The sequence below is a fragment of the Coloeus monedula genome (genome assembly GCF_965178545.1).
Source record: "Coloeus monedula genome assembly, chromosome: 1".
NCBI lineage: Eukaryota > Metazoa > Chordata > Aves > Passeriformes > Corvidae > Coloeus > Coloeus monedula.
Window position 1 is genome coordinate 111,339,259 of NC_138781.1, and position 14,773 is coordinate 111,354,031.

General features: G+C 36.4%; 1 protein-coding gene and 1 long non-coding RNA gene across 5 annotated transcripts in view; one reads left to right on the forward strand and one right to left on the reverse strand.

Annotated features, from left to right (window-relative positions):
• Positions 1-14,773, forward strand: part of MIB1 (MIB E3 ubiquitin protein ligase 1) — a 78,354-nt gene that overhangs the window by 30,970 nt on the left and 32,611 nt on the right. For all 4 annotated transcript variants that reach the window (XM_082286866.1, XM_082286864.1, XM_082286865.1 and 1 more), the window contains 2 exons: positions 393-590; positions 3,027-3,178. In XM_082286866.1, coding sequence (XP_082142992.1) covers positions 393-590; positions 3,027-3,178 — 350 coding nt within the window. The remainder of the gene's footprint in view (positions 1-392; positions 591-3,026; positions 3,179-14,773) is intronic.
• Positions 5,910-13,542, reverse strand: LOC309583307. The gene is made up of 3 exons (XR_014227157.1): positions 13,085-13,542; positions 12,790-12,983; positions 5,910-11,401 (listed from the first exon to the last, which is right to left on the reverse strand). It is a non-coding gene; the product is annotated as an uncharacterized lncRNA (long non-coding RNA).

Sequence of the window (14,773 nt, forward strand, 5' to 3'; positions counted from 1 at the left end):
TTAAAGTGTAATACTGTTTGGGCATTAGATTTTTTTTGTGGGTTTTTTGGTTGTTTTATTTTGAGATTTTTCTTGACAGTGGTTGTTTTGTAGTAGAAACCCACATAAATCCATTTGAGTTTGAGGAACACATTGCACAAAGATTCAGGGCAATAGTTGTACATGCTGTAAAGTATCTTACGTTGTAGAAGATGCTTGTTTATATGTGAACTGATTCTTCATCCTCTATTGCTGCTGTTTGAGCAATTATTTAATTAGGTATTTTAATGGTATTATGGTAGTTTAATTTTTCTTCTTACATCAAATATGTACAGTTGTTAGTTGAAAGTAATCTTATTTAAATGCAAAGAAAATGTGAAATACACTGGGTCAAATGAATGTTCCTCCTTTAGGACAAGGATGGAGACAGGGCTGTCCATCATGCAGCGTTCGGTGACGAGGGTGCTGTGATCGAGGTTTTGCACCGAGGCAGCGCAGATTTGAACGCTCGCAACAAGCGCAGGCAGACTCCACTCCATATTGCAGTCAACAAAGGTCACCTGCAGGTTGTCAAGACTTTACTGGACTTTGGCTGCCATCCCAGTCTCCAGGTAAAGTAAATTTTAAAGTAGGTTCACTTTTCAGTTACTGAACTGTATGATTTGCTGCGTGGAGGTGATAAAAATTTATGGAAAATGGGATTGAAAGAAACAGACACCGTAAAGTTGTCTGTCTCAACTTTTACCCCAGCTTGTGATCAGCTGTAACAAAAATGCTATTTAAGTCTGTTTGTTTCTTGACAGCTAGATTGACACCTGGTTTACTCTGGACATTGATATTAATTGGTATTTTCACAGACTGTAGTTATTTCTAATTGTTAACCTTCCCTCCAGATTAATTACTCGTATATTGAACCCACAACTGTTTGCTCCTTCTGCAAGCTGCAGTTTAGCAGGCTGATGATACTGTGGAATGTTTTGTTAAAAGAAACCTTTAATTTTTTTCCCAAAACTGACCTATCATTGATAGAACTATTTAGTCAGATGCACTTTAAAGTATTCAGCTTTTTATCTAGAAAGCCCTCGTGCATAGGATCTCAAGTACTATAATTTCATCTGTAATGAAGGTGATGGAAGCAGAAACATAAGTCCTGTTTAGAAGGTAGAGTGGAAATGTGCTGTCAGATAAGGAGATATCCATCCGCACTGCTGAATGCAGCTGCATGCACCGCATTAGTTAAACAAATGAGAATGGGTAAATTTGAAGAGATTTGCATCAGAAAGACAAAGCTGTAGTGGCCTGGGCAAATCAAGATATGCAGTAATAACACCTTGCCTCCTTGTTTTGCCATGTCAGTAATCAGATTTTTTGGAAGCTGTATATCCACGTAAAAGAAGATGAGCAAAAACTTTTTTGAAATTAGTGAGCATACTGATTGTTCATATCTCCTTCTACCTGACTCTTAAGGTTCTGTCTTGATCTTGCTGAGGTTGAGCTGTTATGTCCATCCAGACCCTGTTTAGTATTTGTTGAACAGTAGATATAATAAGGAATCTGATGTGCTGAGACCAGTAAAGGGTGACTGTAAGTCACATAGGAACGTATGGGTAGCCAAAGTGGATTTGCCTGAGTTTAAATTACAGAATTGTTTCAGTTGAAAGAGTCAGAATGGTGCTATGATGCTCCATCTGGAAAAATATAACTGCTGTTGAAAAGAATGAACTTAGAGATTCAGCGTGTGTGCTGAGGAACTGTGATGTGCAAATGTGAGTAGGTGATTGATTTGGTCAATGAGAGCACAGGGGAGTAAGACTGAGGCATGACTGGAATTTAACTGGCCAGCACTCTACTACTGCAGCAACTTCACTGTGTAAACAGAAACATATGTTAGTTTGTAAACAGGAAATTCAGGAAATATGATCAATTAAACCATATAAAAGCTACATCATTTAGTTCTGGCTAATTGCTTCACACTTATTCAAGTGTTTCCATATTCTGGCACTTTTTGTTTGGCAGGTTTTGATTCTCACTCTAGAAATCTGTTTTCGTACTAGTGTACTGCTAAAATGTTCAGTTTCTGTGTTAGTCAGCTAGCAGTTGAGTCAGTGTTGGTGACAAAAGACTTCCTGACTTATATGGTGCAAGAATTTTACTGGAACATAAATCTAGTGATTTTTGCCTATGTAGCTGCAAATAAGCTTAAATGGATGTGTTTTCTCGCTGTAAGTCTAGGGCATTCCTCTTCAGTCCAGACATTTGAGTCCTTGAATATGTACAAAGTCCTTTTCTAGGAGTAAAAAGTACTTTTTCCTTATTTGGGACATTTGAAATATAAAACATCAAGTTAAAAATATAAATTCTTTGCCTGTTCAATTATGCAGTTAAGTATTATCATGTACCTTGTGTAATATAATTTTGTATTAGCCATAACAAGTTAAAAGTTTAGTATTACTTTATGACATTGGCTTTTGCTTCATGGAAAATGATCTGCTTCAGTTGAAACAACAGATATGCCTACGTTTAGTCCTTGGATTGCATTTTATTTTGATTTGCCTAGGCTTTTATTTCACACTGTCATTTTAGTATTGTCTTTTACATGGTTAATAGTTGGCTTAAACTTAGCATTTATTACTCAAAATTCCATGCCTCCTTCTACCTGGCTAGTCTTCTCTCTGTCAGTGTTAGTTTTTGTTGCCGTCCTGTTACTCATAAGTTGTAATTTGGCCATCAACTCCATCTGGATAAGAGGCATGGAGAAGTCACTATCTACCCCAGTGTTTTCAGTAAGACATCTATGGGATGCAGAGCATAGTTCTGGCAGTAGTGTGAGTGTACAATTGCGGAGCCCCGGGTAGGGTTTCCCACTGAAGCATTTGCAGAACTGGAGCAATATGAGAAGCAGCTTGCTCTGAACTCTGCGGTATAACAGCACTCCCAGGTCAGGAAGAGCTGTTTTGTGTTTGTGTAGTCAGTTCTCCTAGTGATATTTTAGCATCTTTTTAATGTGGATGCATGCAAAAATTAACGTAAACTGTTTTTGGTTTTAGGATTCTGAAGGAGACACTCCACTTCATGATGCAATAAGTAAAAAGCGTGATGATATCCTTGCTGTACTGTTAGAAGCTGGAGCAGATGTTACTATCACCAACAACAATGGGTTTAATGCTCTTCACCACGCTGCACTGAGAGGAAACCCTAGGTATAGATTTCTTTTTAAAGATTTTTTTTATCTTATGTAAAAGGAAAACAAGTGCATGTGAGGGTAGAACTATGGTATTCTTTCAGAAGACCCTTAAATCTGCATGTAGTTGTGTTTCTTAAAACGTAGATGTTGCTTAGCAATGCATCTTTCTAATGCTTGGAAGCCCTTACTAGAATGAAGCTGGGAGTCTGTTCAGTTTAATGCTGTATTCAGGTAACTCCAAATTCCTGAGAAATTTCCTGTCATTGCCAATTAAAGTTTTGATAAGGAAGTTAATAAGTAAGATCTTGAAGATGAAATCTTGAAATAGGATAAAAATAGTAAATACTGCTATGTTTCCCCTCTTGACTACTAGAATTGGTAAAGGGATTTGAATTTTTTAGAAATACTTATTTCTGGATAATTATTAAGTAAACCATACAGTTATAAGGCACTCTCAGGATTGTTGCATTTGATTATATTTTTCATATGAAACTGTTAATTATATTTTCATAGAAGTATATCTAGAAGGAATTTTGTTTTTCAGCTTTTATATAGCAGTTCAACTGAAGAAGTTCATTTTAAGGCACAGTTTGTTTATACAAGCTGCATTCTGTATGTGTACATTGTCAGTTTTCAGTTAAGATAGCTTTTGAAAACTACTGCATAGATAGAACTTTAAAGAAAGGCTGTGTTGCTGATTCCTTATTACATTGTGGATAAATGTTATTTTTCAAAGCTCTCATGCTAACAAGACTTCAGTAGTACTTTATCCTGGGGTGGAGTATTCAGTACAGTTTACACAAAAGAAGAAATGTATGTGTTTGCTTCTTTACTACTAAATTCAGCTTTTCAGTTGGGAGAAGTTGGGCAAATAAGGCTGTAAATTTGTATAAATTCCGCCCATATTAGTATATGGGATTAAAATCTAGGTTAGTCTCTTAGAACATAGCTATCAAGACTGATAGTTTAAAAGTAAACATAATTATTTATCTATGTCTGTGGAACGGAATCATTTCACGAAGTAAAATTAGTGGTTGGAAGTGTTGGTAGGATGAATAAATGTGTTTACCATTTTCTACAGTACTCATAAAAGGTCTTTAAGAGAATATGTCAAGGACCAAGTGAAGGGAGTTTCTTTTGGCATTCAGAAGACAATTCTTTCAAGTCTGACTTGGTAACTTCTTTCTGTAATGTGGATTCTTCATACTTACATAACAGCTTTAGCAAGGAGCACTGCTTTGTGTCTCAGTTACCTAGGTGGGGTATTTTTTGTTAGTTTTTTTCCCTGCAATGCTTTTCCTTAGCTCTTGTGGTAGTTGGTTTGTGTGACCATAATCTCAATACGAGATGCAGGGAAAGTGTATGGGGAAAAAATGTTCTTCATAGGCATGTGCTGGAGATTTTTCGGTGGGTGAATGGTTTAGGAGTGACAGACCATTCCTTTGGTGGAGAGATCCAAGTTATAGTTCAGACTGAGTCAGTTCAGTGGTTGGTAGAATGTGAGCTATAGTGCAGTTTTAATCAGAATCCTCTCTCCTTTACAGAAGTTTTTATTGGAAGTATAGGAAAATGTTCCAGTTTTAGTGATTTGAATGCTGTGTGGGTTCTCCCCATACGTGGGGTTTCACTTGAATCTAAAACAGATATTCAATATTCTTTTTTGGTTGCAGTTCTGTCTGAGCACTGCTCAAGCATGCAGAAAAAGAATTTTGTTTCCCATCACAGAAGTAATAGTTTCATCTAAAATATCTAATGCTTGCAGCATTAGATATTTTACCCATCAGCCTGGGAAGAAATGATTGAAAATGAAACCAAAATAAATCTATTTTGATTTCTCCCGCCGGCCAAAATTTGTCATAATAGTTTGATTCACTTAATAGTTGAGTTTTATATTCCTCGAGACTTCAGTGGTACTCGTTTGTTTCATTGCTGGTTTTGTAGTTCTGCCACTTGCCTGTTTCTGAATGAAACCAAAATCTTTTTATTTACCACTTTGTTTTTCTAATCTGGTATACAACAATGGCTATTACTGATCTGTTAAATGCACTAAGCACAAAGCTATTTAAAACACTGTTTAAAATAACTTCCTGATCTTTAGCTTGTTGCTGCTGTGGGTCACAAACAATACATTCTGCTTGAAATCTTACTTAAGGACCTATCTTTCCTCATCTAAGGTTCCCTGCTCCACCTAAACTGGAGTTTTTGTGGCTTCAGGATGTGGTGCATTATATTAATACAGTGCACTAAATTCCCCTTATACTCAAATGTATAGATGTATTATGCAATTTCTGTATTATTTTATAAAAGTTAGACATGTATTCATATGCGTGTATCAATGTGTATGCATTTGTGTGCATATCTAAAAATCTCAAAATTAAAAACATGCTATGGATGCAAGTATTGATAAGTTCACATACCTCTCCCTTGTTGAGGATAATAATATAAATGCATGTGTTAAGTGCATGGGTACCACAATAAACTGAAGTGGATTTCTACAGTATTTTTTCCCGTTGATGTCAAATAGGTATTTGGAACCAATTTCATTTTCAGAGCAAAACCTCTTTTTTCTTGATTTCTTACTTTTATAAATAATAGGGAGATAAATGTCCAAGAAAAAATCCACAAATTGTGCTGAGAAGAACATTCCAAAGTTTTTAATTTTTCATACGAAAAAAAAATACATTCTATTTTAAATGTCGGAATATTGGATAAATATTATAAGAAAGATAGCTATTTTTGTCAAAAAGCTTAGATTTTCTCAGCATTTTATCTTCCATGGCAGTTTGGCTGTGTTTTCCACAAGTCAAAGTACAGTGAGCAAGTACAAGAGCATCCTATTCTTAGTATAATGTTTCTCCTTACTGTATTTTGCTTCTCTTTGTACCTTGTGAATTGGTACAGAAGGAGAACTTTTGGGTTTTGTGCTAATGTATAAAGTTGAAATATAGAATGGATATTAGTGTATGCTGTAGGTAGCTTTAAACTTGTGCATGGGAGATAGAGCTAAAAAGAAATTTTAAATTAAGTGTGGAGAAGTTAAACTTCTATTTAATACATGGTTTCTTGTTCGTGATTTTTAACTGAGTCAGTCATATTAAAAGTGCATTTATTTTGGACTTTTTTCAAAGCACTGTGAGCCTCAAAGCTTGGCAGACTTCGCCTCTTCAGTGTTAATCAGATTTTTTTCAGACAGAAAAAAGGGAAGTAAAATATGAAAATACTGTACAGATTGGTTATTTTTGCCATGTTATCATCTCTTGCTTGTGTTTGATCTATTCGCATACCTGTGACTTCAGATTTTTGAGCTGAAGACATGACTGTGAAGTGTAGGCGTATTTTATATCCGTTGCCCCAGTTAGTTTTAGATTTGCATTGTATCTTGTGAAGAGAGCTTTATTCACTCTGCAGCTAGCATCTTAAATAGAGGCTGCTCTTGGAGCTGACCTGACTTCACACACATGTATGATTAGTTCTTCAGAGCAGTAAATTCTGCTGGACTTCAAATCAAAAAATTGAAGTCCTGGAGTAAAATGTAGATTTCATGTATTGCTCTCCAGTAGCAAGGAGTATGTCATCTTTATGTTCATAAACTGGCAAGTAGGAGATTGTGGTTTAAAATAGAATTGTAATTTTTCCCCATGGTTTTCTTATTATTTAGATCTCCATTTGTTTTAGACTTGCAGATGGTTTGAATGGGTTGGCAGTGAAATTTCTAATTGTGGCAATTTAATTGAGAGGTGGGGTTTCTCACTTCTACGTAGTCTTAATGACTGTCTTCAGGAAGTGTCTGCAGGACTCACGGGCTGTGTTGTCATGGAGGTCCTCAGAGAGACAAGTTTTGAGGTAATGGGAGTAGTACAATTATTTTCTAAACCAGTCAAAGTGGTTTTTTGCTTTTGTGTTTGCAGTTTGGACAGTAAGTGTAGGTTAAGCTTAATTGAAGCTGAGTGCAAAGAGAGCCTGTTTTTAAAATTTGTTATTAAAGTATTATGTTGGAAAATGCTTTTGTTCAAGTTGGTTTGAAGAAAGAGTATAATCTCCATGAGCAGACCTATAATTAGATGGCAGATTAGCATGTAGCTGTTGAGGTCAGTGACAAATTTATTATCTTTAAATAGTAAATAATGTACCTGACAGATACAAAATGGCAAATACAGTTCCTGCCCTGTGGAGTTTCCTCCCTTGTGCAATGAAAACAAGGCGGGGAGAGGGGTGGCTAGAAAGTAAACCTGCCCTACCAGTACTGTTCATGATAGTTTCCTTTTGGTTTTTGGGGTTTTTTCATCAGTTCTGCTAGAAAGGGCACCAGACTTGAGGAAAAATACAAGAGGCAGTAAATCATTGGGAAATGTTTATTTCGCTGCTTACCTGCCTTCTTTATAAATGTTGTAAGAGATGAATTTTCACTGCGTATGGACATAATGTTAAACACCAGTAGCTATTTATTTACAAATACAAACTTGAAATTTTGGAATACAGAATTTGCTATGCTCCTGGTTACCTTCCATCTTCAGGCTGCCTAGAAGTTGAGCTGAACTGCGGAGAGGACTACGAAACTGCTCTGAACAGGTTTCTGTCCAGTTTTAAAAACATGAGAAATCCTGTAGTGATCAATGCATAGCTACAGCTGGTTGAAGGGGACCAAATCCATTGAAGAGGTGATTTGGTTCCATTTTACCAGCTTTAGCAAAGCATTGGAGTGCAGGAAGCTTATAATTCAGTAACACATTTTAAAGTACATGAACAGTGCACAAAGAACATGTGGCTTTCTTCTGTGTTACACAATTTGTTTCTTGTCAATGCAAATTTTTAACTCTTTCACTAATTTGGAGATGGCAAAATGAAAAACTGTGTACTAGAAAAGCTTGTACAGGTTTGTTCTGTCCTTGAGTATTTCCTTGAGGATCTTTGGATGAGTCTCAAATCAAATCATAGCTACAATTTTAACTTTTTCCTGTCTAGTGTAATCAAATTTTAGACTAGATTAGAAATTCTCAGACTGCAGTTTCTAATCATGTCGAGCTCCCTTATTTCTTTACGTTAAACTTTACTGGGGAAGAACGTTTCAGTTTCCTCGCCACCCTCCTCCCTCCCTTCCCCCATTCATTTTCTGGCAGGTTCCCTTTTGCAGCTGCTTTTATGCTGTAATTGGTTAGCACAAATATAAATGTCAAGTGCTTTCAATTCCATTGCTATATCTCTGGTTAGTATTAACTTTTTAGGAATGATTATATAATATAGCAGGATAGATTTAATTTTTTTTACCCTGATACTATATGTAAACACTTTTAATGCCAAAAAAATACAGCTTTTAAAGATTTATCTGCGGTTGCATCTGATTTCTTCTAAACGAAGATCTTTAATACAATTGTGCAAGCTCACATAGCTTTTTTATGTCATACTGAATTCTTTCTGAGCTTTGACTACTGCGGTGGAAAATAGGGGATAATGTTAGTTCAAACCATTCCCTAGTAATGAGTATGTCAAGGATAGTCTACATCTGTTTGTTGCATAGTCTGATGATGGTGAGAAGATTTATGTAAATATATTCCCAACACCATGTATCCTAATAGAAATGTAGCAGGTGTGTCACTTGGACTTAAGCATCAAGATGGCTATAAAATGAGTTTCTATTTTTACCAGTTATAGAGGAACTGTTTTACAGATACAGCTGCTCAAGTGTGCTTTTGGATGGCAATACAGTTTCATGTACTGGCCATATCGGGACAAAAAACGGCTGTGGAAAAAAAGCCGTGTAGCATTTGATAATGTCAGCATCTGTTATCCCTGTCAGTCACACAGCTGAAATGTTTGAGTTACAACTGTGTCAGCAGATGCCCAAAGTTCAGTGTGTGCTCGGTTAAAATTGAACAGCTGATCTAAGTGATGGATGTGACATTTTAGAGTGACTGGATATGTATTCTTAGAGATATGCTAACATGAACTAGCAGGAAGCAATGTCAACATATAATTTTAACTTTTGTATCACTCTGAACTGTCATTTTGTGTCAGAATAGCGTTGCAATTTTATACAAGGGAGAACAGAGTATGATAAATTGTTACCAAAAACCTTTCAGATAAATTAAAGCTATTAAAAAATTGGTCTCATATAGTGGAAGCTAAATCAGTTGGTGGGGAGCACAGGAACTCTTCAGGAAAGAAGAAAGTGCTTAGCAATTAACCCCTCAATGAAACTGTTAGTAATACCCAATTGCTTCTGTGAACATGATCAAGTTTAGTAGCGTTGCTTTATTCCGCAAAGCTACTGCAATTTGATTTGTTATCCCACTCTAAACCAGGTTTTAATTTAGGCGTTAAGATACCGTAGCCTTCGTGCCGAAATATCTGCTCCTAAGAGAAAGAGCTTTAAAACAAATATTGAAACTTTGCTTTCTTAAGCAGGTAGGATAGTATTTCTTCTTGTATATATATGAATATGTAGTCTCAGGTGTTAAAAATATCAGGCTACATATATTATTAGCTGTTTGAGAATTATGGGAGTACTTAAAAATAAGTTCTCCATCTAAAAATCATGCATTGCCTTTGTTTATTTTTCTTGTTTGTTTTGGTTGGTTTTTTTTTTTTTTTTCCCTCCCAGACATTTTAGTAAGCAAAGGGATACAGTTAGAATCTTTAATCTCGGCCAAATGTGCCTACTTATCATGGGCATATTGTATTTAATAACTGTTTTTAGAAGGCTGCTGTCATGAATAGAAACGGCTGGATTGATGAGTGGGGAGTTCTTTCCTCATTTTTTTCCCTTGTTCCTGAATTTGATGTTGAGTATCTTTACTTAGGGATGATATGCACCAATATATTTTGATTAATACTGCTTTTAGAACTTGAAACTGTTGCAGAACTATTTCTCATGTAGTTCCTTTAATTTTCTGGATGCTACAAAGTCTTTTTTTTCCATGGCCAATTTTCTGAAATTTGGATTTAAAATAAATTCAGCTTATTTGAAAATAGTTTTTAAGATAACTTACCTTTTAGGCTGTAGTTGTCATTTGTGTTTTCATTTAGGAATCTGTCAATAGCTTTAATCCGCTGACTAGCAACTCTGGCCTAGAAATCTCTGTATTGTGACTTTCTGTGTGTAAACCTGACACTGCACTTTGTATCGAAGAGCTCAGTGAGCATAATAAGTGCTGATTTGGAGAAAATTCTAACTTAAGTCTTACTAAATTGCAGAAGTTATGCTCAATTATTTTGGCTATCATTTTCTCTAGATCACACCTGTAATTCTTTAGCTCTTAATACTTGTCTCAGTTGCAACCTGTGGATTAAATGTTCTATGGTAGATGCAGATTTAAGTACTACCATCTGAAGTACACAGAACAGGCTGTGATTACTAGAACAATGGCTTGTTTTTATGAGATGCATTTTGATAACCAGCCTTTTAAGTTTAGTTTAAAATCTATTAAGTGAGGAGTACTGGTAATGATGAATTTTGCAGCTATGCTGCAGTCTTAATTGGTGCATTTCAAGGTTTTATTTCCAGCCTTGCTTTGAATTCTGTTTGCAGCTAATATTCTGCTTATCAGCTGTTAACAATTCTTCCTACCCACATTTATAATCACTTAATTTAATGTTTTGTGATTTGTTACTAGCAAGTATGAGTTATTTTGGCAATACCAGCTGACCCTTAGCAAGCCAATTTGTCACATGAATGTCATTCAAACAAGAGGGAAACCTGTTTCTTCCAGCAGCTGTTTAGTTTCCTCTTACTGGTTGTTCCTTGCCTGCCAAAAATACATACTTCTTTACATTCCATAGCATTGTATGTTCATATGGGTACATAAAGAAGTATGTGCTCTGAGCAGGTACACACAGAGTTGCTTGACTGCCTGTCAGATGAACCTGAAAAGTATTTTGCTGCTTTTTCTTGCTGTCATCAAGTAAAACTGGCTGACAGTTCATTGGAAGGACAACAGTTCTGATTAACTGATGATAGAAAATAAACTTACTATGCTAACTGAGCTTTGCAATGTAATTTACCTGCATAGTGTCTTAAAGCCGGGCATAGTTCATTGTTTTGGGATGGCACTGATGTTAGAAGTGCTTTTCCATATTTTTGTAGCCTCTTGCTGTTCTGAGTGACCATGTTTAAGTAGAGTTGAACCGCTGGTAGGTTTGCAATGTCTTTTCTTAGAGTTTGTAGTCCACTATGAGAACTTCAGCTTCCTCCCAGGTCTTCTAGCGGATTTTCATGCTGGGGTAGAGTTTGCATCTAGTGTCCTGAAGGGAAGCATAGACTGATCTAAAATAGCAGTTATAAACTTATTTTCTTACCCCAGATCCAACTTCTATGCTTTTGGTATCCCATCCATTATTCTGCAAACTCTCTGCAGGTTTATACTTATTTTCACTGTATTTCAGAGTGGTTTAAAAACCAAAACAAAAAATAAAGCAAAACAACAGCAAAGAAACCCCCACAAAAAACCCAACCCAAACACAAAAGCACATGTCGCCAGTGATCCTGCTTATCGTAAAGATGGCGACATTGAATTAAGAAAACAACCTCTAACTGCTGTGACAGGATTTGGATTGTTAGGCCGAAGGTCACATGTGAAAGCTAATACCTATTCAACAGTTCTGCAAGCAGCTTTTCTTGTTTTTAAAACTGGCACTCACCTGCTTCAGTCAAAGTCTTGTCCACCCTTGAAATATTTATGACAACTAAAATAATTAACTAAAAAAAAATTAACCCAAACCAAACACAAAAACCTCACAGAAACAAAGCCCAGGTTTAACCTTGTTTCGTAAGATTTTGTGCGACTTGGTTTGGAACAGTGGTTAAATACTTGATGTGCAGTACAGCTTTGACTTCTGAGGGACTGTCGAATATAGCTTATGGTTGCTTAATATGTATTTCAGGAGTTGATTTGGGTTACAGTAAAGAGTAAGCTTTGTCTCTGTAGCATTAGAAGGTAAATTTGAAATAAGCTTAACAATTAACTGTAATAGTCGTAAGGAAAGCTGAGAGCAGAGGAAGTAAGAATTTCTGCAGCTCATGACAAAAACCTAGTGCAGCTGATAGAGAGCAAATCAGAGTGTAGCAGTAGCTAGCACAGTAGTACAAGGAGAATCAGCAATGCAGCATTAGAATCACAGCAGTCACATTCTAGTTTTTAAGTAGGCTGTTTTCATGTATGTCTGATATAAAGCACCTTGAAAATTTTGGTTAGACCTATTTGAGAACTCAGCATTGCACTACCACACTGTTTATTAGGTTCTCTTTTTCAAGTTTGTACATTTTTAGTTGTGCATAGGAAGATAAGAATATATTTCACTGAAATGAACAACCAGTTAATGGCATTACAATTTATTAGTTTATCTTCTTTAAAAAGAATTCTGCCTACTGAGCAAGTTGGGATTTGGTTTTATTTTGTTTCTCCTTTTTTTTTTTTTGCTATGAAATTTGGACTAACAGTTGTTTTCTTTCAATCTCCTCTTTACACTACAAATGCTTGGTACTTTAACACACTCAAAATCAAGCTGTTCCCAGAGTAGAGGGATTAATATAACAATTTAAAAAGCAGTCTAGTAAATAAGATATACATGCAGAAAGTCATAGGCATCCTTTAAACGTGCAGAATAATGCAGGTCTCCTGATGTTCTGTTACCTGTAAGCTTAGTATCATGCAGCATTTGCAGTTGGAAGAGAGGTAATGACCTAGAGACACATCAGCAGCAGCCATCTCATCCTGAGTGCTCTCTCACTCTATTCGCTGAATCAGCTCTTCGTTACATGGGAGGGGGAGGCAAGGGGGGGCGAATGTCGGTGCATACAGTACCTCACCACCTTAAATAGATAAAACTTAAAAGAAAAAAAAAAGGCATGAAGATGGGTGCCTAATTGGCACCTTCTTCCTTTCTTTTGAATGCTAAAATATGGATGATGTTGTATAGAAATTATACCTTATGTCTGCTGGACTGAGAGTTAAGACTCCAAGGATAGATGCTAGGAAGCCAAGGGAAGGTGAACTTAGCCCACTGTCAGATGAAGATAATCACAGGCAAAAAGAAAAAATAAAAGCCCAACAAAAGACCAAAACCAAGCCCCCAAAAGTTGGAGTTGCTTCCAAAAAAAAAATTAGAAAAAGGCACCAAAAAAATAGCGATCGTCTCCCCCCTCCCCCGGCAAATATTGGTTTCTTCTAGTTCCTTAGATATTGCACTGCATCTTTTCTTGCTTGAGGTTATGTTTCCAGGCTTAACTGTAGGCAGGTCTGTGTTGAAGCTACTTTCCATCTTCAGAGGTCAAGTCTGCTCGCGAGGTCAGGGCTCCCGCACACACACTACAGAAGTCACCAACCGTATTTCCCACTTAGAGGGCACGAGCAAAACTGTTACGGCTTTATAGGCAGCTAAGCATTTGAAACATGCACTCCCAGGCAAACAGGCTCTCTTGTGCCTCTCTCTTCCCTGACCATATTTAGTCAACCATTGCAAAAAATAGTCTCTCAGCTGTCGATTGTCGATCCGGCAGCAAAGGGAGCCTCTATCCAGCTCTCTGCCTATTGATTGTGCAGCCTGCACTTCCACCGCCGCTTAGCCATTTGTCCCCAGGTTTTTTTAGCACTGCCAAATAAAGCTCTCTCTCGTGTTTCCAGTTAGATTTCCCAGGTTTTCACTGAGCTTGCGCTGCTACTAGTAAACCCTGATGAGGTTGTCACTATACTTAGAAACGTTTGGGGCGGGGGGGGAGGAGTGGAAGAGGGGAAAAATAAAAGGCAGCCCTGCTAGTAACAAGGCAGGGACTTCATGCAGATATAGAACAATAAATATCCTGCGCTGCCACAGCAGGTTGTGTAACCTGGTTTCTTGATCAGTGAAAAATGCCGTGACTAACATGTCGATTAACCCGAGCTCTGAGTGGCCTCAATCTAAGTTTTCAACTGCAAATCATACAGCTGTTTTATAAATAAGAAGTCGGTGCCCATTTGTAGCCCTGCATTTCCATATTCAAATCAAGTTAGAAGTTATTTGAAAAAACTTTAATTATTAAATTAATATAATTCCATGCCATTATGTTTAATAATGCCATAATATTTTGTTTGTAATGCTTATCCATAAAATTACATCTAAAGGAAATAAATGCATGTGTAAATTAGGTGCTACTGTTCTTTAAAAAAAATTATAGAAGAAAAGAATAAAAAAAGAAATCAAGGGAACAACTCATTGCATTAATCTTTCATGTTTACAAAATTGGCTCGTGGCAAGCCTAATAACTGCACATTCAAAATATGGAGATGGATTTTCATATTCATGGGAAGGATATGCAATATTTTCTTTGAAAATGAATAACCGAAATGTAGCCATTTAAATACAACAGTTAGGAACCCAAATACTTCAAGACTTTCTCTGTATTTTGCAGACAAAATCTTTGCTAGGGAGCAAGATGAAGAATGAAAAAGGTGAAAATACCTCAGTCTAAAATTAAACAAACTTATTAAATCAAAATACCATCTCAGTTAAATTGCTGTAATTAGTAGTTACATATTTCAGTATTGAAGGGTAGAGAGTGAATTGCAAAGTCCTGAGCAGACCAGTATCTTGGATTTATACTTCCCTTGCTGCTTCTTTTTATGTTGATTTTTTCCTGTG